We start from the raw sequence: 27,314 nt of genomic DNA, 5'->3' as shown, positions 1-27,314 counted from the left end.
AATCTGATGTTGCCAGGACTCGAGGGCCTGAACTATAGAGAGAGGTTGACATTGTGCAGGCTGGGACTCTATTCCTTGGAGCGTAAGAGGATGAGGGGTGAACTTATAGAGGTGTACAAAATCACAACAGATCGGGTGGATGCGAATTCTCTTGCCCAGAGTAGGGGAATCGAGAACCAGAGGGCATAGGTTTAAGGTGAGGAGGGAAAGATTTAATAGGAACCAGAAGGATAATTTTTTCACATAAAGAGTGGTGGGCAAATGGAATGAGGAGGTAGTTGAGGCAGGTACTAGCACAACATTGAAGAAACATTCAGACAGGTACATGGATAGGACAGGTTTAAAGGGATCTGGGCCAAATGCAGGTAGGTGGGATGAGTGTAGATGGGACATGGTGTGGGCAAGATGGGCCTGTTTTCACACTGTAAGACTCTATGACTCTGGAACTGTGTAACAGAAAGAAATTGTTCCTTAGTCTGGTGGTGCATGCTATCAAGCTTCTGCATCTTCTGCCCGACCGGAGAGTCGAGAAGGCCCTTGATTATCTTGGCTGCCTTCTCGAGGCAGGGTGAAGTGCAGTGATGCAAACTGACAGTATATTTTCCATGGTACATTTGTGGAAGTTTGTAAGAGTGGTTGGAGACTTGCCGAATTTACTCAATCTGCTGAGGGAAGTAGAGGCGTTGGTATTTTTGTTGGCGGGGGCTTCAATGCGGTTGGTGCGCGACAGATTAATGGTAATATCAACAGATTGTTCGTGGTATTTACTCCAAGGAACTTGAAGCTCTCAACAATTTCCACTTTGGCACTGTTGATGCTGATGCTTCTCGAGTCCTGGGTGCGGTTGGAATATGCAAATAAACTGACGATTAAACAAAATCTCAGTTAGAATGCAGTTAGGCTCATTAAAACAATCACACCGCTAAACCAATGGAAACAATAATATAACTATCCAGGAAAAGTGTACAATATATGTAGTTTAGTTTGGTTTACGCCCACTGAGTCTGCGCCGACCAGCGATCCCCGTACACTAGCACCATCCCACACACGAGGGACAATTTACAATCTTTACTGAAGCCAATTAACCTACAAACCTGTATGTCTTTAAAGTGTGGGAGGAAACCGGAGCACCCGGAGAAAACCCAAGCAGGTCACGGGAAAACGTACAAACTCCGCACGGACAAGCATCAGTAGTCAAGATCGAACCTGGGTCTCTGGCGCTGTAAGGCGGAAAGCCTACTGCTGCGCCACTGTGCCACCCTATTCTTTTTTAATGTTGAAAATAGGATATCAAAATCAACATCTCCCCTGTTTGTTGTGTTTCGCTATGAAAGTGTAAAGTTGCAATACACTAGGTTGGGAACCATTACCAGTGTCATTCAACATACACTTTAATTTAATCGTGCATTTCCCACTTGCAAGATAAACTTGTAAACTTCAATTTGTTCTAAAGTTTGTACTGAAAACAGACTATCGGTATCGTTTGATTTAATCTGCTCTAATCAGGTTACTAATGATCAATTAAAATACCCCCGTGCTTTTCTGTGCAATTTGAAAGCTTGATATATCAATTTCAATGTTGCCCGAGGGTTAATGTCTAGTCAATGTCTCTCAATGGAAGCCAGTTAAATGTCTAATTTAATTTAATTTTATCCTGACCTAGCCAAAACAAAATTATGACTTTCTTTTGATATGTATTGTTTGATTCTTTATAAAATTATATTAAGGGTACAGGTGATTTGTAAATTGTGTCAATTAGATGTCATGCTTGATTTGCATTTAATGTTGAGAGATGAGTGGGAAATGATTACTGAAAGGCGTAGGGTCAGGTCCAATTAGTTATAAAATGCGGAATTGACTGGGGGCTGTGTCAAAAACCATTGAGTGTTTTACAAGTGTAATTCAGTTTGTGTTTGTGGAAAGCACAAGGGCTCCTTGGCACCCAACGGACGGATCTGGTTTGAACTTTGTCTCTGCTCTGCTGCAACACACCAAGACATGTCCCTGTTTTTCATCAACCAGGCTTTGCTACGCAGAGCACTTAGAGGAAACTGTGAACGTCCAGGCTCTGTGCAAGGCATAGGGTGAACACGTTTGAAATCTTTTTGCGGGTTGTTCCAAAGTTACAAAAGCATGTTTTGTCAGGAGGTTATTTCAAATTGTAGAATGTCGATATTAAACATAATCAGTTTACAAATGAGACATTGGTCGGTTTTTATCGTACCATCCATTCTGTTGTTCTTTATACCTTTTCATACTGCTAATTTCCCCATCCCCTAACTCTCAGTCTGAAGAAGAGTCTTGACCTGAAACGCCACCTATTCCTTCTCTCCAGAGATGCCTCCTGACCCGCTGAGTTACTCCAGCACTTAGTGTCTTTTATAAAATGCATGAATGGGCACATTAGACTAGTTTAAAGTCCACGTTGTGCGATTTAAGCGGCTGCTGGATGGGAATTGGTGCATTGTAACTGTGTTAAGAAGCACTAAAGCGAGCGTTTCTTTGACCGCCTCTTTGCTTCTATTGACCGTTCTCAGCGAGGTTACTTCAGCGACGATAAAACACAGATGTAGACAGCCATTGCCAAATTTAATGAAGTGTCGGTGCCAATTCCTTCGTGTAAAGTTGCCTTGAAAACAATCTTCCAAAAAGTGCTGGAGCCAGCGAAGGTTACGAGAATTTGTCTAACGATTTATACACTTTCTCTGACCTGGACTTCGCACACAGACAGTCAAGTGTTTTTTTTCAAAACTTTTTTAACTTTTTACATATTTATTAATGTACCTTTGCGAGCGGTTTGGATTTTCCAAGATATTTTAATGTTTCGTGTTGGCAGTTTACTTGTAGGTCTGATTTATCCCATCAAATTCCTACTTGTCTCATCCGTACAAGTTATTGGCTTCTATCCCTAACCCTGTAATAAATGTTAGCATGTCACTGACAAAGAACGATCTATTAATTTCCAAGAAGAAGGTTAGCTTTAAATTTCTTGGAATCATTTGCTTCTGAACAACTTCCAGTGTGTTATTTTGTTCTGCGCTTTTCAACGTTAGTGAAAATATCATTCCTCTATCCTCCTCAGTTTAAAAAAAATAATAACATGTTTATCACATCCATGCGTTTTTATTTTTAAATCACTTTTCCATGGACGAAATAGTGACAAGTTGAAATTAAAATACTCTGGGTTGGCCAGGAGATATGGAACTTCTCAAGAATATTAGTGGAGACTCTGCGCTTCTGCTCCAGGATATATCCAGATGGAACAACTGAGGGACCGTCAGATGGTCAGACTATCCACCAAAGTTGGGTGCTCGACTAATCCGTGATTGGGACACGCAACCAGCCCACCGTCCTTTGCTATGGATGCCCAGAGGTCAGGAGCAAGGGGACTGAAGTGCAACCAGATGTTGACGCGCAGTCCCTTCAAGTGCTCAGCGAGTCTGCAATCTCTTACAAGCCTAGTGAGTATATCTGTTAACACTGAAAGCAGGAACCATTCCAACCCCTTCTCCCCTATATATGTGTGTCAGACCGTTATATACTTGTTCACCTTGATCATTTTTAATTTAAAGTGGTGGCATATTGGCGCAGCTGGTAGAGCTGCTACCTCACAGTGCCAGAGACCCGGGTTCAATCCAGACCTTGAATACTGTCTGTGTGGAGTTTGCACGTTCTTCCTGTGACCAAGTGGGTTTCCACCGTGTGCTCTGGCTTCCTCCCATAACTCAAAGATGTGCGGGTTTGTAGGTTAATTGGTGTTTCTAAGCCACCACTAGTTGAGTTGAGTTGCGTTTATTTTTGTTTATTGTCACCTCCATTTTCCTTTGTAACATCCATGGTAACACACTTCCATCTGATGGAGGGATATGGAGAGATTATGCTTTGGGCTGGGGCCCTGCTTCAGGCTGAACGAGGTTCCAGTCAGATCACAAGCATTGGCGATCCATTTCCCTCACTGGCCCGCTGAGTTCCTCCAGCAGTTTGTTTTATACTCCAGATCCCAGCATCTGCAGTCTCTCGTATCTCCCTTTAAATGTTGATCTCCAGATCTGTAATTGCAAGTGGAGTGGAGAGGGGATGGTAACCAGAACTATCTCAGAACTATAACCTGAACTACTATCTACCTCACTGGTGACCCTCGGACTATCCTTGATCGGACTTTGCTGGCTTTACCTTGCACTAAACGTTATTCCCTTATCATGTATCTGTACACTGTAAATGGCTCGATTATAATCATGTATTGTCTTTCCGCTGACTAGATAGCACGCCTCAAAAGCTTTTCACTATACACGAGGCCATTGGGCTCGAAGGGCCGAATGGCCTCCTCCTGCACCTATTTTCTATCTATGTTTCTAATAAACTAAACTTAAATGAACTAATACCATTGCAATATCGACTGTAAAGTTAATAAATTCATGTTCATAAGTTATAGGAGCAGAATTAGGGCATTCGGCCCATCAAGTCTACTCCGCCATTCAACCGTGGCCGATCTATCTTTCCCTCCTAACCCCATTCTCTTGCCTTCTCCTCATAACCCCTGGCACCCGTACTAATCAAGAATCTACCGATCCCCATTGACTTGGCCTCCACAACCTTCTGTGGCAACGAATTCAACAATTAGTTTCTGTGGTTGAAAACTAATTTATTGTGGTTTAGAAAGTGGCCTTCATTGTTTGACCCTCACTCAATATAAAATGAGGTTGATGCAAAACAGGAAAGAAGACTAAACGGTGAAGAGAAGTTGAAGAAAAATGACGAGTACTATGCGTCAGTATCATGTCAACATTAACATCAAAGACATGTTTTAATGCTGCGGCTTCTATGGATTAAATAGGACCTAGTTTGATGAGGAGAATGGTTCTTTTATCTGATATGTTAAGGGACCCTTGGGTATTGAATATGGATTTTCTCAGTTAAGATCTGAGCGATTATGGACAACCTCACTAAATTGTTCCCAAATTGGCACTAATTGCTAATCACATTTTAGCGTGAAATGGAAAAAGCATCACGTTGATGCAGAGGAGTGACAATTTGGGTTTGGACAGGGATTCATTGATGGGGCTGATTTGAAGCAATTTTGTTGTACGGGTTACACTCAACCTCACTGGACTGATGTGTTTAAGAAGGAACTGCAGATGCTGGAAAATCGAAGGTACACAAAAATGCTGGAGAAACTCAGCGGGTGCAGCAGCATCTATGGAGCGAAGGAGATAGGCAACGTTTCGGGTCGAAACCCTTCTTCAGACTGATGGGGGGTGGGGGGGAGGCGGAGTCTGAAGAAGGGTTTCGGCCCGAAACATTGCCTATTTCCTTCGCTCCATAGATGCTGCTGCACCCGCTGAGTTTCTCCAGCATTTTTGTGTACCCTCACTGGACTGATCCCTGCGTAGACTGGGAGTTGGAACATTGTACTTATCCCAGCTTGGGAACCATGGCCTAAGTGCAGGCAACTTCCAAGATGAACGTCAAGTGCTGCTGGAAGGTCATCAACTCGGTGAAAGATGTTCTTTGGTCTGCCCCAAACCTGTTGGCCTCCCAGCAGAGCGAGATGTCCTTCAAGGAATGTTGCTGACTGGCCCACTCCAGCATGCAGGAGTACGTGCTGAGGGACGCACTGAAGCTCGGTGCAGCCAACGCCAAGGCTCTGTGGGGGAGGACCACAGTCTAGGGTCAATAGACAATAGACAATAGATGCAGGAGTAGGCCATTTGAGCCAGCACCGCCATTCAATATGATCATCGCTGATCATCCACAAACAGTCTTTCCGCTGCTAGATATTGGGGGGCAGAGTGTGTTGGAGACACCCCTCAAACAAGGGAAGGGATCTCATGAGTGGTAAGGGTGGAGGGCATAAGGACGTTTTTTGTGAACACTGCTAAACACAACGCTAATGAATGTACGTACAGCTGCGGAGAATGGCAGAGGAATTTTGCACAGTTCTTGCTTTGTATATGATTTTTTACTCTGAATAGGATTTATTTTGGTTAAAAACAAACATGAGTGCAGGCATCAATGTATTTCCTGCAATATTCATACAACCACTGAATTGCACTCCTCTGATGGGAGAATATTTTATACAAAATAAATTTCTGAGGATAAAAAGCACAGTAATTGATTCAAAAATAATGATGGTTACAGGGTGATAGAGTAGTACACTGTACAGCACAGAAACAGGCCCTTCTCCCAACTTGCCCACTCTGACCAAAATGCCCCAACTACACTAGTCCCACCTGGCCCATATCCCTCAAAAGCCTTTCATATCCATGTACCTGGCCAATTGTCTTTTAAATGCTGTTATAGTATCTGCATCAACTATCTCATCTGGCACCTCGTTCCATACATTCAGTGTGAAAATGATGCCCCTCTGGTTTCTATTAAATCTTTCCCCTCTCACCTTAAACCCATGTCCTCCCATGTTCTTGATTCCCTGCATAAAGGACTGTGCAGTCATTATAAGATTTATTCCTTACAAATGTACATGGGTTTAAGGTGAGAGGGGAAAGATTACAGCCACAGGGAAAAAAGATCTCCTGTGGCGTTCTGTGCTGCATCTTGGTGCAACCAGTCTTATGCTGAAAGTGCTCCTCAGGTTAACCAGTATGTCATGGAGGGGGCGAGCTGTATTGTCCAGGATGCTCTGCAGTTTGAAGAGCATCCTCCCCTACATCTCCAGTGAATCCAACTCCACCCCCTGGACGGAGCCAGCCCTCCTGATATTTAATCATTTATTACACTGTTTACAGAACACTATGTTTACATATTCTGTAGTGCTGCTGTAACTAAGAATGTTATTGTTCTATCTGGGACATATGATAATAAAACTCTTGAATTGAGCAGCAGTGTTGTACAAAATCCAACCCTACAGAACAGGAAGAAATCCATCCTCCAGGTTCACTTTGAGATATAAACTTTTTTTTTCTTTTTTTTTATCATAAGAAACCAATTTCCTTTTCAAGGGAATGATTTAGATGCAGAATATTTTATGACTATTGATCTTTGACACGACAATCGTAGCAACAGCTGGAAATAATTCAGGTAAGTTACTTAGAAACAATTGCCAGCAGTTTACTTCGTACCTGACATATTTAATGTTATTAAACCTAAGTACCGCTCAATTTAATATTAGTATTAGAAATGTGTACTGCGGGAAAAATTCAGTAAAAGTAGAATGTGCTCAAAATACATCCATCAACAAAAGAATTAGAAAGACAGGTTAATGTTTGAGAATTTAGCAGTAATTAGTTCTAAATATTGATGCATGCATTTTGTGAGTTGGTAGCTCCCTTGAACCCTTATATACATATACAAGCATGAGAAAATGTTTTAAATTAATATTTGGCCCGTAGAGGCTCGTCTGCAGACCTTTTCTAAGTACATACCGTTTAAACTATTATAACCAAAGGTTAGGAGGACACAGATTTAAGATAATTGTCCAAAAGAGCCAGGGGTAACATCAGAGAAACCCTTCTTTCATAATGGATGGTTAGGCTTCAGAACAGATGTTGGATACACGATTAATAATAATGTTCAAAGAGAATTGTTCAATAGAATGAAATATTCGTCATAGAGTCATGCAGCATAGAAACAGGCCTTTGGTTTCAACTTGCCCACACCGAAAAACAAGTCCCATCTATACTAGTCCTACCTGCCTGTGTTTGGCCCATATCCCTCTAAACCTGGCATACCCATGTACCTGTCTAAATGTTTATTAAATGTTGCGATAGTACCTACGTGTTCGAAGGAAATTGAGGTATGGAGAAATAGAGGGGAGTGGTATTAAATGATTGCGTTTTGAAAATTTAGTTTAGTTTAGTTTATTGTCACATGTACCAAGGTACAGTGAAAAGCTTTTTTGTTGCGTGCTATCCAGTAATGCTAAAAGGCCAGTGGAGAGTCTCAGAATAAAAGGACGTATCTTTAGGAAGGAGATGGGGAGGAATTTCTTTAGTCAGATGGTGGTGAATCTGTGGAGGCAAATTCATGGATATTTTTAATGCAGAGATAGACAGATTCTCGATTAGTATGGGTGCCAGGGGTCATGGGGAGAAGGCAGGAGAATGTGGTTGAGAGGGAGAGGTAGATCACCCATGATTGAATGGCGTAGAAGACTTGATGGCCTAATTTTGCTCCTGTAATTTATGAACATAAATTAACGCATTCTCAAAAGTCCCTGCCGTTTTGTGATATTCCAAGACAATACAGCTGGGTCCCATCTTATTATCCTATTGACTGTAGACCAGGGAGATACGTTTAAGAAAATTAATCCTCCTTTGTAAATCATTCATGATGTACTAGACACTGTGCCCAGAGCAAGTCATCCCTACTTACTTAAAATATACTGCTTTTTAATTTAAGAAATTATGGCCCATTGTGATTGTAGTCTGTCCTTGCTCACGCCCTAGAAAATAGTGCACATACTGAGTTGTGCTATTGGGGCCAGAATTGTTTCAATTTTCAAATATGTTGTCGAATTTTATGTCGGAAAACTTGCGTGGTCACGGGGAGAATGTACACAATCCATACAGACAGCGCCCGTCGTCAGGATCGAACCCGGGTCTCTGGCGCTGTAAGGCAGAATTACTATTAAAACAGAAAATACTTGTGCTACTCCCTACTTCTGCTCCACAGTGCCGCGCCTTTTTAAAGAGAAACAGTCCCTTGGAGTCTGTATATTTTAAAAGCTTAACAACTTTACTTCAAGTATTACATTCATGATCGCAACAATTTAAAATTAAGTATGATTTCAGTCAGGTGTTCATGGAGCCTATTATCATTTCAAATATTTGTCTTTCTTTCCAAGATAATTGGGTTTACTGTTTTATAATTGACATTGATCCCGTTAACGTGAGGATTCCAAGTTGTGCCAGGAATCAATAATATTGGCGTTAGTCCATATTGTCGTGGGGCCTGGAACCTGGCTTTTGTGTCCGAGCAGCTTCGTAACCTAATGAACAAACCCTTCTGGTGATTGCGTTTATCCTGATGTTGAGAGAGATGAGCTTTGTGGAATATCCCTGCCTTTCAACTCAATAGCAGCTTCACTCTGGGAGCAGGTCTGCAAAGTGACAACATTGATCACTCCAACTTGATTAGTTTAGAGTTTGCAGATACCGTGCAGAAACATGGCCTTTGCCCCAACAGGTCCACGCTGACCATCGATCACCAGTATGCTAGGTCATAAGATCATAAGATTATGTGATACGAGTAGAATTAGGCCATTCGGTCCACTCCGCCATTCAATCATGGCTGATCTATCCCTCCCTCCAAACCCCATTATCCTGCCTTCCACCCATAACCTCTGACACCCATACTAATCAAGAATCTACTATCTATCTCTCCCTTAAATAACACCACTGACTTGTCCTCCACAGCCTACTGTGGCGAACAATTCCTCAGATTCACCACCCTCTAACTAAAGAAATTCCTCCTCATCTCCTTCCTAAAAGAACGTCATTTAATTCTGAGACTGTGACCCCTAGTGCAAGACTCTCCCACTAGGGAAACATCCTCTCCACATCCACTCTATCCAAGCCTTTCTGTATTCTGTACGTATCAATGAGGTCCTTCATTCTTTTAAACTCCAGCAAATATAGGCCCAGTGTTGTCAAATGCTAGTTCTATGCTATACCATCCTACACAACAATTTACAGAAGCCAATTTACCTACACAGCTGCACGTCTTTGGGATGTGGGAGGAAACCGGAGCACCTGGAGGAAATCCACGTGGTCAAGGAAGAACGTACAAACTCCAAATGGACAGCACGCTGTGAAGCAACACTTCTACCCGCTGTGCCACTGTGCTGCTCCAACTGGTGGACCATACATTCACTCCAATGTTTCCGATATGTTGGGGCCCGGTGTTTAATGGTTTCTTGCATTTTAATGATTCATTTAGGTCTTAGAATGGTTAAGATAGCCGCAAAATGCTGGAGTAACTCAACGGGTCAGGCAGCATCTCTGGAGAAAAGGAACGGGTGATGTTTTAGGTCTGGACCCTCCTTCAGTAACTTGGAATAGTTACTCTGCCTGCTTTTCACGAATGCAAACAGGTTTCTATTCCACCTCAATACAGAGGTGTCACGGTAGCACAGCAATAGAGTTGCTGCCTTACAGCGCCAGAGACCCTGGTTCGATCCTGACTGCAGGTGCTGTCTGTACGGAGTTTGTACGTTCTCCCTGTGATCGCGTGGGTTTTATCCGGGTGCTCCGGTTTCCTCTCACTCTCCAAAAACATACAGGTTTGCAGGTTAATTGGCTTGGTATAATTGTAAACTGTTCCTGGTGTGTCTTGGATAGTGTAATGCCCCTGTCCCACTTAGGAAACCTGAACGGAAACCTTTGGAGACTTTGTGCCCCACCCAAGGTTTCCGTGTGGTTGCCGGAGGTTGCAGGTGGTTGCCGGAGGTTGCATGTAGTGGAAGCAGGTAGGGAGACTGACAAAAACCTCCGAGAACCTCCGGGAACCGCACGGAAACCTTGGGTGGGGCACAAAGTCTCCAGAGGTTTCCGTTCAGGTTTCCTAAGTGGGACAGGGGATTTAGTGTGCGGGATCGCTGGTCGGCGTGGTCTTGCTGGACAAAAGGGCCTGTTTCCGCGCTGTATCTCTAAAAAACTATTACAAAACTGAAATTGTGATTCTTGTACAAAGTTGCCCAGAGTTGACTTGGCAGAGACGTTAGCTTGTCATTAGGGAATCTATTGGCAGGGCATGACTACATCTACGCCTTTAAAAATGGGAGTCAAACTATTTTAAAACAATAAACTTCTCAAGCCAACCGCATTGGCAAATTAACAGCAAAAGACCATAAAACTCCAGTGCAATTTCCAGGTTGGACTCAGTTGGTGATTCTGATGAGGAGCCCAGAAACCATGCAAACAACAAAATGTCTTCTGTTCGTCTTGCTTGTTGGAAACAAAAGGAATAATTGCCTGGAGTTTCGGTCTCTGCTTGGTCCAAGCTTGGATTTTAAAGACTGTGGCTGACCATGATATTCTAATGAGTGTAGCCTTTCAATATACAAACATGGTGATCACAATTGCAAATTGACTCAAAATGCTGGAGTAACTCAATAGGTCAGGTAACATCTGTGGAGAAAAGGAGTAGTGACGTTTTGGGTCGGAAACTTTCTTCAGACTTGTCACCTATTCCTTTTCTGTGGAGATAGAAACATAGAAACATAGAAAATAGGTGCAGGAGTAGGCCATTCGGCCCTTCGAGCCAGCACTGCCATTCACTGCCAATCAGCATCTTGTTCCTGCTTTTTCCCCATATCCCTTGATTCAGTTAGCCCAAAGAACTATATCTAACTCTCTCTTGAGATGCTGCCTAATCCGCTGAGTTACTCCAGCATGTTGTGTCTATCTTCGGTATAAAGGTGACAGAGGTTATGGGAAGAAGACAGCATAATGGGGTTGAGAGGGGAAGATAGATCAGCCACGATAGAATGGTGTAGATGGGTCGAATGGCCTATTTCTACTCTTATATCACTTATGACCTAAACCAGCATCTGCAGTTCCTTCCTGCTCTTAATTGAGGAATGGCTACTTGGGGAATATCCCTGGCAAAAGCAATTCATGACAGCATCTTCATAACTTGCCCATCGACCACATTAAGAGATATTTGTTTATTGGACCCACACCTTGCTCAGAGGTAGATTATAAGGACTTAGAATGGAGGTGAGAAGGCTTTTCTTTAGCCCGAGGGCAAATACATTGCCGCAGACAGCTGTGGAGGCCAAGGCATTGGGTATTTTTAAAGTAGAGATTGATATAACAAGTTCTTGATTGGGAAAGGCGTCAAAGGTTATGGGGAGAAGGCAGAAGAATGGGGTTGAGAGGGATGAATAGATCAGCAATGTTTGAATAGCTGAGTAGATTTGATGGGCCGAATGGCCTCATTCTGTTCCTATGTCTTATGGTCTTATGGGACTACCTTTTGGGTGGCACAGTGATGCCTCAGTGGAGTGGCTGCCTTACAGCGCCAGAGACCCGGGTTCGATCCTGTCTGTATGGAGCATGTGCGTTCTCCCTGTGCCTGTACATGGGTTTTCTCCGGGTGCTCTGGTTTCCTCCCACACTCCAAAGACGTACAGGTTTGTTGGTTAATTGACTTCTGTAAAATTGTTAATTGTCCCTGGCGTGCAGGATAGTGCTAGTGTACGGGGTGATCGCTGGTCTGCGCAGACTCGGTGGGCCGAAGGGCCTGTTTCTGCGCTGTATCTCGCAAGTCTAAAAGCCTGAAAAGAGATTATGTCCTAGAATTAAGGGAGCAAGTCATATTAGAGTTAATATTGCATTGTGTGCCTCATTTTGTCAACAACCTCAGAGCACGGACATTTATCTAATAAAAATCATAATATGATTTTGATTATTATAATCTTTGAAAAGGGGAAAAACAAAATAGCAACAAAGATTCTAGATTTGCCTCAGGCTTACTTGCATGCATGCAACAAGGCAGATGTTCACTGTAAACCAGACAAATCTGCTATGAGATAAAACTACGGCAAAACAATGGATGGTGTTCAAGGAAGTTTTTACAGTGGACACAAGGGACTGCAGATGCTGGTTTACAAATAAATGGGCACAAAGTGCTAGAATAACTCAGCGGATCAGGCAACATCTCTGGAAGACATGAATAGACCATGTTTCGGATCCATTAGATTTTTCTGGTTTAGTTTAGAGATACAGACTGGAAACAGGCCCTTCGGCCCTTCGATTCTACACCAACCAGCGATCCCAGCACCATCCTACACACACTGGGAACTATTTACAATTGATCACTCATACACCTACACAACCAGGGACAATTTACAATTTTACCAAAACCAATTAGCCTACAAGCCCGTACGTCTTTGGAGTGTGGAAGGAAACCGGAGGACCCCAAGAACACTCGCGCAGGTCACACGGGGATCGTACAAACTCCGCACAGACAGCACCCGTAGTCAGGATCGAACCCGGGTTTCTACTGCTGCGCCACTGTGTCACCACCCATCCTGACCCAAAACATTGCCTATTCATGTATTCCAAAGTTTAATCCTGATGGGCCCTGACTGTGTAACAAGAGGAACAGACCAATCATTGTTTACCATCGCACCAGGACCAGCGGCAGAACTGGAGGTGGCGTTACCATTCAGAAAGTTAGTTGAGTTTAATTTATGAGTTTAGTTTATTGTCGCATGTACAGATACATGATGAAGGGAATAACATGAATAACATTGAGTGCAAGATAAAGTCCAGTAAAGTCCGATCAAAGATAGTCCGAGGGACTCGAACGAAGTAGATAGTAGTTCTCTATTATTGGTAGGATGGTTCAGTTGCCTCATAACAGCTGGGAAGAACCTGTCACCGAATCTGGAGGTGTGCGTTTTCACATTTCCTTGCCTTTTGCCTGATGGGAGAGCGGAGAAGAGGGAGTGACCGGGGTGCGACTCATCCGTGCCGAGGCAGCGTGAGGTGTAAATTGAGTTAATGGAAGGGAGGTTGGTTTGCGTGATGCTCTGGGCTACGTATACAATTCTCCGCAGTTTCTTGCGGGCTTGGATGGAGATGTGTCAAAGAGACAGCTGGTTGGCAAGTGTGGTGCTATGAAGATTTCCATAACTTATATAGTTTATTTGCTAAGCTAAGATAAAGGGCAGGCTGATTAGAAGTGGGATTAGCAGTCTTTAATTAAGAGCTAATTCACAAATGAAATTCTTTGTAGTTGGATCGCTTTGTACTGTGTGTAAAATGTTTTTTGTTTAAACATCTATATAACTAAAAGTCTCATCTTGACCACTTCCTGTCTGCGCTGTATATTGGTATTAGAAAAAACGCTGCTCTATATCGCTGTGATTTTTGGCCACAGTCCTCCTCTGCTGAGGCAGCCCCGAGGAATTTTTCGATCGATGAAAAATAAAAAAGTTCTGAGTGTTTAAAGAATCTTGAGATAAGCTGATTGGAACTCTCGCCTGTCAATCACCATGATGAAGGTAACGCCCCTTCCGGGGGGGGACTATAAAACCCCAGATGCCTGGACGTGAGTCAGTCTCACTGAAAGATCGCGAGGGAGAGGCCACAACTCTGAGTCAACTGAACTGTGAGTCAACTGAACTGTGAGTCAACTGAACTGTGAGTCTACTGAACTGTGAGTCTGCAGTGTACTTGCAATAAATGATTTGTTAGACCCTAATGAAAATTAAATGAGTTGTTTGGCCTGCCCTGTGCTTGAAACTGCAATGGAAATGGAAATTAAATGAAAATGCAACGAGCTGTTCGGCCTGCCCTGTGCTTGAAACTGCAATGGAAATGGAAATGAAATGAAAATGCAATGAGCTGTTTGGCCTGCCCTGTGCATGAAACGCAACGAGTCAGGCAGCGTCTCTGGAGAAAGTGGATAGGTGACGTTTTGGGTTGGGACCCTTCTTCAGTCTGAAGTCAATCCATTTCCCCCCGAGATGCTGCCTGACCAGCTAGGTTTGTGTGTGTGTGTGTGTGTGTGTGTGTGTGTGTGTGTGTGTAAAAAAAGTGACGTGTTATTCTTTGGGAAGTCCAATGTGGCCAACATGTGCACAATATATGGTAGGACTGTAAGATTCAATGAGGAAGGTCAATGAGTGGGTCACTGCACTGAGCTCTGGAGAACATGGATAGGTGACATATCGGGTTGAGACCCTTCTTCAGACGAGCATTATGTTGTTCACAGACACAGGCTATGTCCCTGTGCCTGCACTCTGTTCAATGATTAATGTATGCTTTTTCAGTCAGCACAAACATGACGGACTGAATGGCCTCCTTCAGTGTTGTATATTTTCTATGATCCCCTGGAATGCAGCAGAGAGCAGGACCATGTCACTGGGTCTTGGGTACTGTGCACAGCTGTAAAAACACTACAATCTCCAATTTTAAAAACACCACAATCTTCTTTAAATGCTAAAAAAATGTAACAAAGTCAATGTTCACTGATGTATCTTTCAGTTGGGAGATGGTTGAAATCTTAGTCCTGTTCAATGACCTTCACATGAGAATCCTCTTCAGCGTTTGCCTCTGGCCAGAATATACATGTGTTTTAGCAACTTGTAAGAAACCAGACCAATCCATTCACCAACCACATTCACACATTCAGAAAAAGGTGATCCACATTGAGCACCTATAGACTTTTTAATTTAATTTATTTATTAGAATTAAGTACAATACATTGGTACACAAATTACGTTAACATATTACATTCTCTGTACAACTTCCTTTTTTTTTTTTTTTTAAAGAGAGAAGTAAGAACAGAGAGAGGAAAAAGAGGTTGTGAAAAGTGAAAGATAGACTAGTGAACGTGAGTGAAAAACAGATAAAGAAAAAGTGAATAAAAGGAATAAGTGAAGAAGGAAAGCAGGAGGGAGATTGTCCAGTCGCCACAAGGAGATGATTAGCACCTATAGACTTTAGTGATACAGCGTGGAAACAGGCCCTTTGGCCCGCCATGTCCGCGCCGACGAATGATCACCCTGTACGTTAGCACTAACCTAAGCACACGGGTGTCAATTTACAATTTTACCAAAGCCAATTAAAATACAAACCTGTACGCCTTTGGAGTGTGGGAAGAAACCGGAGCACCCGGAGAAAACCCATACGGTAACAGGTGGAATGTACGCAGTCTGTACTGACAGCACCCGTAGTCAGGATCGGACCCGGGTCTCTGGCGTTGTAAGGCAGCAACTCTACCGCTGCGCCACTGTGCCGCCCCAAACCCTTTAATATTACTTTCCATGATACCAGTCCAAAATGCCCTCCGCCCATTACACTGTTCTACCAAATGTACCTGTGTTTGGCTATATTGTTTTTATGTAATGCTTGCAAAACCGATAAGCATTTCACTGTACCTCAGTACACATGTCAATAATAATCCCAAACCCAAACGTTCGGTAGAAAAATTGGGAAATCACGAACTCCCAAGACATTGCACTGGTTATGAGATGAAATTCTGTTACACAGTCAAACCTTCACATGAGCAAATGCAACTCCTGCATTTTTGCAGGTCTTTCAAAGTTTTATTTTTGGAAGAAGAAACAAACCATTTGCTTTGTTAGATAAGAACAAAATTGTTTGAATGTAGATTAAAAAAAAGGAAATGCAAACATTGGTTTGCAAATAAAAAGACAGAATGTTTAAGAAGGAACTGCAGATGTTGGAAAATTCAAGGTAGACAACAGCGCTGGAGAAACTCAGCGGGTGCAGCAGCATCTATGGAGCGAAGGAAATAGGCAACGTTTAGGGCCAAAACCCTTCTTCAGACTGAGTGTTGGAGTAACTTGAAGATAGACACAAAGAACTGTCAACGTGACTCAGTGATAACAAGTCCCAGTGAGTTGCTCCAGCACTTTCTGCCTTAATTTGCTGGAATAATCTTGATTGGATTTATGTACAGTATTAGTTGAGGACCTCTCTGAATGTTGTACAGCAATGGTGGTGGAGGTGGAGTGAAGACTGGGGATTGTGCACTCCAAGCTGACTTGTCACATAAAGAAAGCTGTGGTGGATTCACTATTGACTTCAGATGATGCAGGGAAAGCTTACCACCTGTGTGATTATTTAAGTGTCGAACACCCTGCTCTGGTTAAAACTTCACCATGCACGCTCATGAGACCATGTGACCTTTCCAGGAAATAGTTTTTTTAAGTTTCAGAGATACAGCGCGGAAACAGACCGCACATTAACCCTATCCCACACACACACTCTGGGGACAATTTACAATTTTACCAAGCCGATTAGCCTAGAAACCTGTTTGTGTTTGGAGTGTGGGAGGAAACCGGAGCACCCGGGGGAAAACCCACGCAGGTCATGGGGAGAACGCACAAGTTCTGTACAGACAGCGCCCGTAGTTCATGAGGCCAGTTCATTGGCTATATTTAAGAGGGAGTTAGATGTGTCCCTTGTGGCTAAAGGGATCAGGGGGTATGGAGAGAAGGCAGGTACGGGATACTGAGTTGGATGATCAGCCATGATCATATTGAATCGGTGGTACAGGCTCGAAGGGCTGAATGGCCTACTCCTGCACCTATTTTCTATGTATCTATGTATCTATGTAGTCAGGTTCAAACCTGGGTCACTGGCGCTGCAAGGCTCGCAATTCTACCGCTGCTCCACCGTGTCACCCAAATTGTCTCGGTTGTTTGGCAGGCGCCAATGAATTATCAGAGATCCTGACGCGACCAACTAGAGTTTGGTGAAAGAAAACGTGTTTATATATCAAGCGAGTCCTCTTTCTGCAAGTGATATTGTAAACTTAGAGCCATGGACTCGCACAGTACGGAAACAGGCCCTTCAGCCCAACTTGACCATGCCGACCAATATGCCCCATCTAAGCTGGTCCCATTTGTCCATGTTTGGCCCATGTCCCTCAAAACCTTTCCTATCCATGTAACTGTCTAAATGTCTTCTCAATGCTGCTATAGTGCCTGACTCAACTGGCAGCTGGTTCCATAGCCCACCTGATCTGAGGTGTATCTCAGATATACCCACCCATCTGAGTTTCCCCCTCTCACCTTAAACCTATGTCCTCTGGTTCTCGATTCCCCAACTCTGGGTAAAAGTCTCTGTGCATCCACCCTATCTATTCCCCTAATGATTTTATACACCTCTATAAGATCAACCCTCATCCTCCTGCGCTCCAAGGAATAAAGTCCTAACCTGCCCAACCTCTCCCTGTAGTTCAAGCCCTCAAGTCCTGGCAACATCCTTTAACTGGTGGTGAATCTGTGGAACTCATTGCCACAAAAGGCTGTGGAGGCCAAGTCATTTGATATTTTTAAGGCAGAAACATAGAAACATAGAAAATAGGTGCAGGAGTAGGCCATTCGGCCCTTCGAGCCTGCACCGCCATTCAATATGATCATGGCTGATCATCCAACTCAGTATCCCGTACCTGCCTTCTCTCCATACCCCCTGATCCCTTTAGCCACAAGGGCCACATCTAACTCCCTCTTAAATATAGCCAATGAACTGGCCTCAACTACCTTCTGTGGCAGAGAGTTCCAGAGATTCACCACTCTCTGTGTGAAAAATGTTTTTCTCATCTCGGTCCTAAAAGATTCCCCCCCTTATCCTTAAACTGTGACCCCTTGTTCTGGAGTTAGATTCTTGATACGGGTGTCAGGAGTTAAGGGGAGAAGACAGGAGAATGGGGTTGAGAGGGAAAGATAGATCAGCCACGATTGACAGAACGACGGGGCAGACTTGATGGGGCCGAATGGCCTAATTCTGCTCCTATCACTTCTGAAGTTATGAACTTAAAACGAGCTAAATGCATTTAGAAAAAAACGAAAGAAGGTCGTTCTAGATGGAAATTAAATGGGAAATCCTGTTTTGCAGGGCGGTGAGGCGGTGAAGTGGGGGTTAAGATTGCTGTTTCAGTGGAGTTGTTCTCCGACCACTACACGACCTGCCGGGGGGTGGGAGGGAGCGCACGCCTTGAATGTTGTGATCCGCGGACGCATCTCCCTCGAAGGAGTCAAGCGGTGGCACTGTTTGGCAAAGCACTGACTCCACACACACCACGTGAAGCGAGTGGGGGCCCGCTTTAAAACCTGACATTTAACACTGCTCACTGCTCATTGCCGCTTAAACTTCCAGCGGGAGCCAAACTCTTCTTGCAAGACTCTGTAGAGACAGCAGGCAGCTTATTTATTGCCCCCGGTTGAAGTACTGTACAATATTTCACACTCCACCAACCCAATACCTATATAATTTCTTCCCCCTTGCATTGTATTTGTAATTTAAGTGATAAAGCAACTGTTTTCATTCTGTTTTTTTTTGTCTTCGCAGCTGGCGGCCGCTAAGGAAATCCACTCCAGGATTGTCACAGTGCGGTGACTTTTGATTTTTCCACCCACCCTTTCTACTGACCGCTCTGTCACTTGGGCTGTGTGTGTGTGTGTGTGTGTGTGTGTGTGTGTCTGTATGCGCGTAGCACCGCCGTTTTTGCCACCCCTTTTGCAGATAGATACGGGGCAGGGATGATGAGCAAGCAAGTGGTCCCCGACCACAAGCTGGCATCGGTCGCTCCAATGATAAACTGCAACGACGTGGAGAGGAAGGACGTGGAGCTGGTGCTGGTGAAGAAACGCAACGGGCTCCAGTGTGCGAACAGTACTATCGTTAACAGCCCGGCCGACGGCGAGCCGGAGCGCAGGGAGACGTGGGGGAAGAAAGTCGACTTCTTGCTGTCTGTGGTCGGCTTTGCAGTGGACTTGGCCAATGTGTGGAGATTCCCTTTTCTCTGCTACAAGAACGGGGGCGGTAAGTGAAACTTTCTCTTCATCTCCCCCCTCCTCCCACCCACCCTCCCTCCTTAAATCGGTTCAAGCGAAAGATTGATACAGAGAGCGGCGGGCGACCTGTTCAGTAGTGTATATAGCCAAAGATAGATGCAAAAAGCTGGCGTAACGAAACTCAGCGGGACGGGCAGCAGCAGCATCTCTGGGGATAAGATTGGGTGACGTTTCGGGTCGAGACCCTTCTTCAGACTGTGTGTAGCCAGTCGCGGTTCAATTGTGGGGTTTTTATTGTCACATTTGCAAATGCAGTGTGGTTCTTTTTGTGTGTTGGAAGGAACTGCAGATGCTGGTTAACATCGAAGATAGACACAAAATGCTGGAGTAACTCAGCGCGGCCAGGCAGCATCTCTGGAGAGAAGGACGTTTCGGGTCGAGACCCTTCTTCGGACTCAATTCGGATTCTCCTGACTCTGAAGAAGGGTCTAGACCCCAAAACGTCGCCCAGTCCTTCTATCCAGAGATGCTGCCTGTGTCTGCCGGCGCTGAGCTCATTACTGCAGCATTTTGTGTTTCTCATCAGTGATGTTCTTTTCCTGACACACAGTCAGTGGGTTTCTCATCAGAGCTGAGATGGATTGGGGTTCGTCCTGGTGTTAAATTGTCCCTCTCCTCTACAAGGTACAAACCCCAACCTGGGTTCAATCCGAAATCCAACCCACATAAACCCTCGGACCTGTCACTTTTTGAAGCGCGGAGCTTCGAGAGCTTCGCGTATAGCGGAACATCATCGTTCGAGGATTAGCCCCCTTAGGAGCGTGGTTCGCTTCACCAGAATGGTGTTGGAACATTTCCCTCTGACAACGGGGACGGGTAGAATTGAGGAGGTGTAAGAAAAGATTACACGTAAAGTTCTGTGTGGGAAGGAACTGCAGGTGCTGGTTTACACCGAAGCTAGACACAAAATGCTGGAGTAACTCGGCGGGCCAGGCACTTTCACAGCGAGTCCCGCTGAGTTACTCCAGCATTTCGTCTCTCTCTCTTACACATAAAGTTCCGATTGTTTCTCCAAAACACCGCTTCGCCCAGTTTTAAACGCTTTTTTTCCCGGGGCGAGCGGAGAATGGAAACATAACCCTCGACGTTTTAATGATGAGATGCTTCTAAACTTTTCACTGGTGAAATCCTACACCTCGTCTAACCGCGGTCAGAGCGGGACGGCGGTGGCTGGAAGCTGAATCAATCGGTGGCTGTCACGGAACCAATCCTGTGGTTCACTGGTCTCCAAGAGTGAAGATGGTTTTATTGTCACATGTCCCGAAACGGAACCGTGAAATTCTTACTTGCGGCTGCACAACATAGATGTAAACACTGCACCCTGTAAATGGCATTGTAACCAACAAAAAAATCTCAGTCTATACAGTATAAACAGACACGAATAGTGCAAAGACTAAAACAACGCCCCTCCCAAGTCTATGCGGTTCGAAGGAAATGTGTAGGAAGGAACTGCAAATGCTGATAAACCGAAGATAAACACAAAAATGCTGGGACGGGCAGCATCTCTGGGGAGAAGGAATAGGTGACATTTCAGGTGGAGACCCTTCTTCGGTCTGCGAGTCAGGGGAGAGGGTAACTAGAGGTTACAAAGAGAATACGAGGTTGGAAAAGGACAGTTCAAATCAGACGACGATCAAGGAAATGCAGTTAGACACAAAAATGCTGGAGTAACTCAGCGGGTCGGGCAGCATCTGTGGAGAGGAGGAATAGGTGACGTTTTGGGGCGGGACCCAAATGTAGAATGGGGTAGCGTTGAAGAAGGGTCTCGTGGGCTGATGTCTGTAGGGAAGAAGCTGCTCCTGCACCTGGACCTTCGAGTTTTCAGGCTGATGTCTATAAATCACGTCCCCCCTGTGACTGCGTGGGTTTCCCCGGGTGCACCGGTTTCCTCCCACATCCCAAAGACGTGTGTGTGTGTGTGTGTGTGTGGGGGGGGGGGGGGGGTTGTGGGTTAACTTGCCTTCTGTAAATCGCTTGCTACTGTATATGGGAGTGGATGAGAAAGTGAGATAACAGAGACCTGCTATGGTCTCGGTGGGCCGAAGGGCCAGCGTGGGTTTTCTCCGGGTGCTCCGGTTTCTCGCCCGCACCACCAAAGACGTGCGGATTGGCCTTGTGGTGTAGAGAGTGGATGTGTAAGTGGGATAGCGTAGTTTACCATTCAGGCAGACCCGTGCTCTGTAGACCTTAGATAGACACAAAAAGCTGGAGTAACTCAGCGGGCCAGGCAGCATCTCCGGAGAGAAGGAATGGGTGACGTTTCGGGTCGAGACGCTTCTTCTCTTAAAAAACCTTCTTCCCGACAGCAGGGCATTCTCATCCCCCGCAATAAACACTCAGTGTCCTCCCCTTCTCTCTCCCCAGGTGCATTCCTCATCCCATACCTGCTGTTTCTACTGATCGCCGGGATGCCCCTGTTTTACATGGAGCTGGCTTTGGGACAGTTTAACCGCGAAGGAGCAGCCACCGTCTGGAAAATCTGCCCTATATTCAAAGGTGATTTCTCTTTGTCGATTTCGCCGGCGGCCGAGTATTAATTCGCATGTATTGTGTGGATTTTCAACACGACCCCCAAACACACGGAATTCCGTAACCACAAGTCGCTCCGTTGATATTTACAAGGTGTAAATAACATTCGCTAGTAAAATACCCGTGAAATTCAATGCAGGAAGTTTGATAGTGTTTATTTTAGTCAGTAAATCCAAGCACTTCACAGCCCAAGTGCTGCTGGAGTTTAGAAGGATGAGAGGGTATCTCATTGGAACATATAAGATTGTTAAGGGTTTGGACACGCTGGAGGCAGGAAACATGTTCCCGATGTTGGGGGAGTCCAGAACCAGGGGCCACTGTTTAAGAATAAGGAGTAAGCCATTTAGAACGGAGACGAGGAAACACCTTTTCTCATAGAGAGTGGTGAGTCTGTGGAATTCTCTGCCTCAGAGGGCGATGGAGGCGGGTTCTCTGGATGCTTTCAAGAGAGAGCTAGATAGGGCTCTTAAAAATAGCGGAGTCAGGGGATATGGGGAGAAGGCAGGAATGGGGTACTGATTGGGGATGATCAGCCATGATCACATTGAATGGCGGTGCTGGCTCGAAGGGCCGAATGGCCTACTCCTGCACCTATTGTCTATTGCTTTCGAAATTCCACACACATATATTGAGGACTGGTATAGAGTTGAATCTAGACACTAAAAGCTGGGGTAACTCAGCGGGACTGGCAGCATCTCTGGAGAGAAGGGATGGGTGACATTTCGAGTCCAGACCCTTCTTCAGACTGAAAGTCACGGGAAAGGGAAACAAGAGAGTTAGATGATGATGTGGAGAGATAAGGAACAATGCATGAAAAATATGCAAAACGTTAAGGGCCTGTCCCACTTTCACGACCTAATTCACGACCTCTGCCGAGTTTGCCCTTGACATACTCGCAGCATGTCGCCACAAGGTCGTAGGTAGGTCGTAGGTAGGCCGTAGCAGGCCGTGATGCTAGTCGTAGGTACTCGTGGCATCAAGTAGGTCGGGGCGTTTTTCTAGCATGATGAAAAATGTCCACGAGTAAAAAAAGGTCGTGAATTAGGTTGTGAAAGTGGGACAGGCCCTTTAGATGTTGAAGTTTGGGAAGGTAATGGAATCCCATCCACACTCTAATTGTCCCATTCCAGAATTCTTCACAGTCTCCCACTGGTTCTGCTGTCTGGAACAGCGCCCAATACTAAGTAGAAACAAGGAATTGCAGATGTTGTTTACCAAGGAAATACACAAAATGCTGGAGTAAAGAGCCTGTCCCACTATACGAGTTTACCCAAGAGCTCTCCCGAGTTTAAAAAAAAAGCGTGGTAAGTACGTAGAATGTACGGAGCGAGTACGTCGGAGCTCGGGACGTCTCTTAGCTGCTCGTAACACTAACGGCAGGTACTTGGGAAATGTGGCAAGCTTGTGAATTTTTTTCAACATGTTGAAAAATGTCCACGAGAGCCCCGGTACCTACAAACGGCTATTACCATAATTCTCCGAGTTCGAATCAGGGGAAATTCGGGAGAACTCTTGAATTAGCTTGTACAGTGGGACTGGCCCTTAACTCAGTGGGTCAGATTGATGCTAAGTGCCTTGTGATTTAGCAAGGAGTGCGGCATGGTGGCACAGTTGGTAGAGCTGCTGCCTCACAGCGCCACCAACCCTGGGTTCGATCCTGACCTCAGGTGCTGTCTGTTTGGAGTTTGCACGTTCTCCCTGTGGCAGTGGTGGTTTTCTCCAGGTGCTCCTATTTCCTCCCACATCCCAAAGACAAATCAGACGACGATCAAGGAAATGTAGATAGACACATAAAGCTGGAGTATCTCTGGAGAAAAGGAATAGATGACGTTTCGGGTCGGGACCCAAATGTAGAATGGGGTAGCTTTATCGTGTTTCATGCGCTAATTTCTGTAGGGAAGAAGCTGCTCCTGAACCTGGACGTTAGAGCTTTCAGTCTGATATCTGTGAAGTCTATTTTCATCTGCGTGGGTTTCCTCTGGGTGCTCCAGTTTCCTCCCACATCCTAAAGACATGTGGGTTTGTGGGTTAATTACCCCTCTGTAAATTGCCTGCCACAGTTTGAACGGGCGATGGTCGGCATGGACCTGGTGGCCTGTGGGGCATGTGGCAGAGTGGGTTTCCTCCGGGCGCTCGGTTTCTTCCCAGTCGTGCGTGTTTGTGGGTTAATTGGCCTCTGTAAACTGCTCCTATTGTGTAGGGAGTGGGTGTGAAAGTAGGATAATGTAGAATGAGTTTACTATTCAGGCAAACATCCTGCTCTATAAATCTTGACATCATATTTCAGATTTTTTAAAATCTGTGTAAATAGTACATTCTTACGTATTAGATTGTGTGCAAATCAGGCAATGATAATGAAGAGGCATTGCATTAGTTAATATTAATTTATTCATTAAAAGTCACAAATTTGTAATTACCATGCCTCCCTGATAGAGATGCGAATCCACAGACATGTTTTCAAGAATTAGGTGCATCCATTGAATAATTTTGAGGATGAAAGTTATGTAGTAAATCACATATTTACTCCATAACCTCCACCCTCAAAACTATTCAATGGATGTACCTGGTCCTTGAAAACATGCCTCACTGGATTCATGTGTAGGAAGGAACTGCAGATGCTGGTTTAAACTGAAGATAGACACAAAAAGCTAGAGTAAAAGCCCTGTCCCACGGTACGAGTTCATTCCAAGAGCTCTCCCGAGTTTAAAAAAAATCAAACTCGTGGTAAGCACGGAGAATGAACGTAGCGGGTACATCGGTGCTCGGGGGCGTCTCTTAGCGGTTCGTAACGCTAATGGCAGGTACTCAGGAAGACTCGCTAACGGCAGGTAAGCACGGGAAGACTCGTGAAGATTTTTCAACATGTTGAAAAATGTCCACGAGAGCTCCGAGTACCGACGAGTGGCCATTACCGTAAATCTCTGAGTTCGAATCTGGGCAAACTCGGGAGAGCTCTTGGAATGAACTCGTACCGTGGGACAGGGCTTTAACTCAGTGGGTCAGACAGCATCTCTGGAGAAAAGGAATAGGTGATGTTTTGGGTCGAGACCCTTCTTCAGACTGAGAGTCAGTGGAAAGTCCATATCCTCACTTGATTCACATCCCTATTGGGGATGTGCACTAATTAAAAATTGTTAACTTAAAAAATAATAAGTTTATTAAATATTGCAACACCGCTTCGGACTAAATGTGAAGAGTGTGATGTACGATTATTTTGTTTTAGAATAATGTTCTTAATTTGTCAACTGTATTTTTTAAGCCGACATATCCAAGGATTGAACATATTTTGGAAATGCAGGCAAGGATAAAATGACAACTTCCACAGCTTTAGGGAGAACTAGCATTAGTTGTCACTTAATCAAATCTCCTCATGATTCGGTGGGTAAATAGACTGCATAGTGCGGCACTGATCCACAGACTCTGATCTGCCAAGAACTCTGCCTCAGTGTTTGTGGGTTTATTGTGGGCAGTATGTGCTTTGGCCCGCTGGGTATTTGACTTGGGCTCATTTGGAAGCCCGTTGATAAACCCACCCCATCTCTCCATCAGCGGGTAATAGCTACGGTATGAAAGATATGTGGACTTTGGCAAAGTCAGCTCATTCCGCCCCTTGAGAATGTAGAAACAAAGAACTGCAGATGCCGATTAATACACAAAGTGCTGGAGTAACTCAAGAGATCAGGCAGCATCTCCGAAGAACATCTTCAAGAGGATGTTTCGTGTCAAGACCCCCCTCTTCAGTCTGAGAATATCCTAATGTGGAGTTTAGGGATTAGTGATATAGTGCGGAAACAGACCCTTCTGCCCACCGAGTCCATGCTGATCAACGATCACCTGTGAATCTACACACTAGGGACAATTTACAATTTTACCGAAGCCTATTAACCTACAAACCTGTATGTCTTTGGAGTGTGGACTTGATGGGCCGAAGGACCTGTTTCCATGTTATATGTTTAAACTAAAAAAAAATGGCAGAGTAGACTTGATGGGCCGAATGGTCTAATTCTGCTCCTAGAATTTTTGAATTGTAACTAATGAAATCATCCTATGTTGCTCTGTCCTTCCTGAAATATGGTCACTGGAGCTGTACGCAGTGCTCAGTTATTGCATCTGAATAGATGCCTCTTGTGTTGAGGAACTATTGCAATTCAGGACGTCCCAGCTCGTAAGTAGTTGATTAGTTTAGTTTAGTTTAGTTTAGTTTAGAGATACAGATCGGAAACAGGCCCTTCGGCCCACTGAGTCCGCATCGACCAGCGATCCCCGGACATTAACACTACCCTACACACATTAGGGCTAATTAACCTACAAACCTGTACGTCTTTGCAGTGTGGGAGGAAAACAAAGATCTCAGCGAAAACCCACGTGGTCACAGGGAGAACGTATAAACTCTGTACAGACAGCACCCTTGGTCAGGATCGAACCCGGATCTCTGCGCTGTAGGGCAGTAGCTCTAGTGGTGTGCCACCATGCCGCCCATTAGTTAGGCAGTTATTAGATTCTATTAAGCACCATAAAATTATCATGAGCTTTGTCATTTTAAAGAAGGATAGTGGGATAACATGTAACAAGTTTGAACGGGTGATTAATGGTCAGCGTGGACTCAGTGGGCCAAAGGGCCTGTTTCCATGCTGTATGTCCAAACTAAACTAAAATATAGAACAAAAATATATTGAATATTTGATGAAGCTCAATACAGATCTGTTCATTTAACAATCTTGCCATGAAAAATATTAGCATGATATCGAAATCCCATTAGACTCTAATTCTGGTGGCTTAACTAAAGATTCTGGCAATGCTCATCTTCTTGACTTATTTGGACTTTAAGGCTGTAAATCAAAGTAACAGATCAAGTCTGCTTTCTTCTAAATAAACTTTGACATTTTGCTCAACCAGGTAATTGCTTATGGATTAAATTCAGTACCTTGTTATGTATGATAAGAGTCTTATATGAGAAATATTGTTTGACAAATTTATTCCAGAGGGGCTTCTGAGCATTTGTTTTAGTTGCAGCCAAAGGTAGCAATGTAAAATAATTTTAATAAATGATTTGGTAAGCCCATAACTATCTGAGGGGCATCTCGAAAACTAGGCTTGATAATTACTGAAGAAATTTCTGATTCAGTTAAAGAAATTTGAGGAAGAAATTGAATGATTGAATCCTTGAAAGATACAGCATGGAAACAGGCCCTTCGGCCCACCGAGTCCATGCCAACCATTAATCGCCCGTTCACACAAATTCTACATAATCCACACATCCACACCTTACACCACTAGGGACAATTTGCAGAGGCTGATTAATCTACAAAACCGCATGCCTTTGGGATGTGGGAGGAAACCGGAGCACCCGGAGGAAACCCACCGGGGGAACGTGCAAACTCCACACAGACAGCACCCGAGGTCAGGATCAAACCCGGGTCTCTGACACTGTGAGGCAGCAGCTCTATTCGCTGCACCACTGTGCTGTCACACATTATGGCAGCTAAAC

At 44.5% G+C, this 27,314-nt stretch overlaps 1 protein-coding gene across 2 annotated transcripts in view; it reads left to right on the top strand.

Moving 5' to 3' along the window:
* Positions 1-3,234: 3,234 nt before the first annotated feature.
* Positions 3,235-27,314, top strand: part of slc6a2 (solute carrier family 6 member 2) — a 123,165-nt gene continuing 99,085 nt past the window's right edge. The window contains exons 1-3 of one of the 2 annotated variants that reach the window (XM_033036313.1): positions 3,235-3,461; positions 18,792-19,265; positions 21,662-21,793. In XM_033036313.1, the coding sequence (XP_032892204.1) occupies positions 18,983-19,265; positions 21,662-21,793 (415 nt within the window). In that variant the 5' untranslated portion in view covers positions 3,235-3,461; positions 18,792-18,982. Of the gene's footprint in view, positions 3,462-18,454; positions 18,669-18,791; positions 19,266-21,661; positions 21,794-27,314 lie in introns of those variants that run through there. The other variant, XM_033036312.1, reaches the window with a different exon arrangement.

The sequence above is a fragment of the Amblyraja radiata genome, chromosome 17 (genome assembly GCF_010909765.2).
Source record: "Amblyraja radiata isolate CabotCenter1 chromosome 17, sAmbRad1.1.pri, whole genome shotgun sequence".
NCBI classification, from domain to species: Eukaryota; Metazoa; Chordata; class Chondrichthyes; order Rajiformes; family Rajidae; genus Amblyraja; species Amblyraja radiata.
The sequence above is the reverse complement of the archived record's forward strand: the minus strand, read 5'-3'. Positions and strand labels throughout refer to the sequence as shown.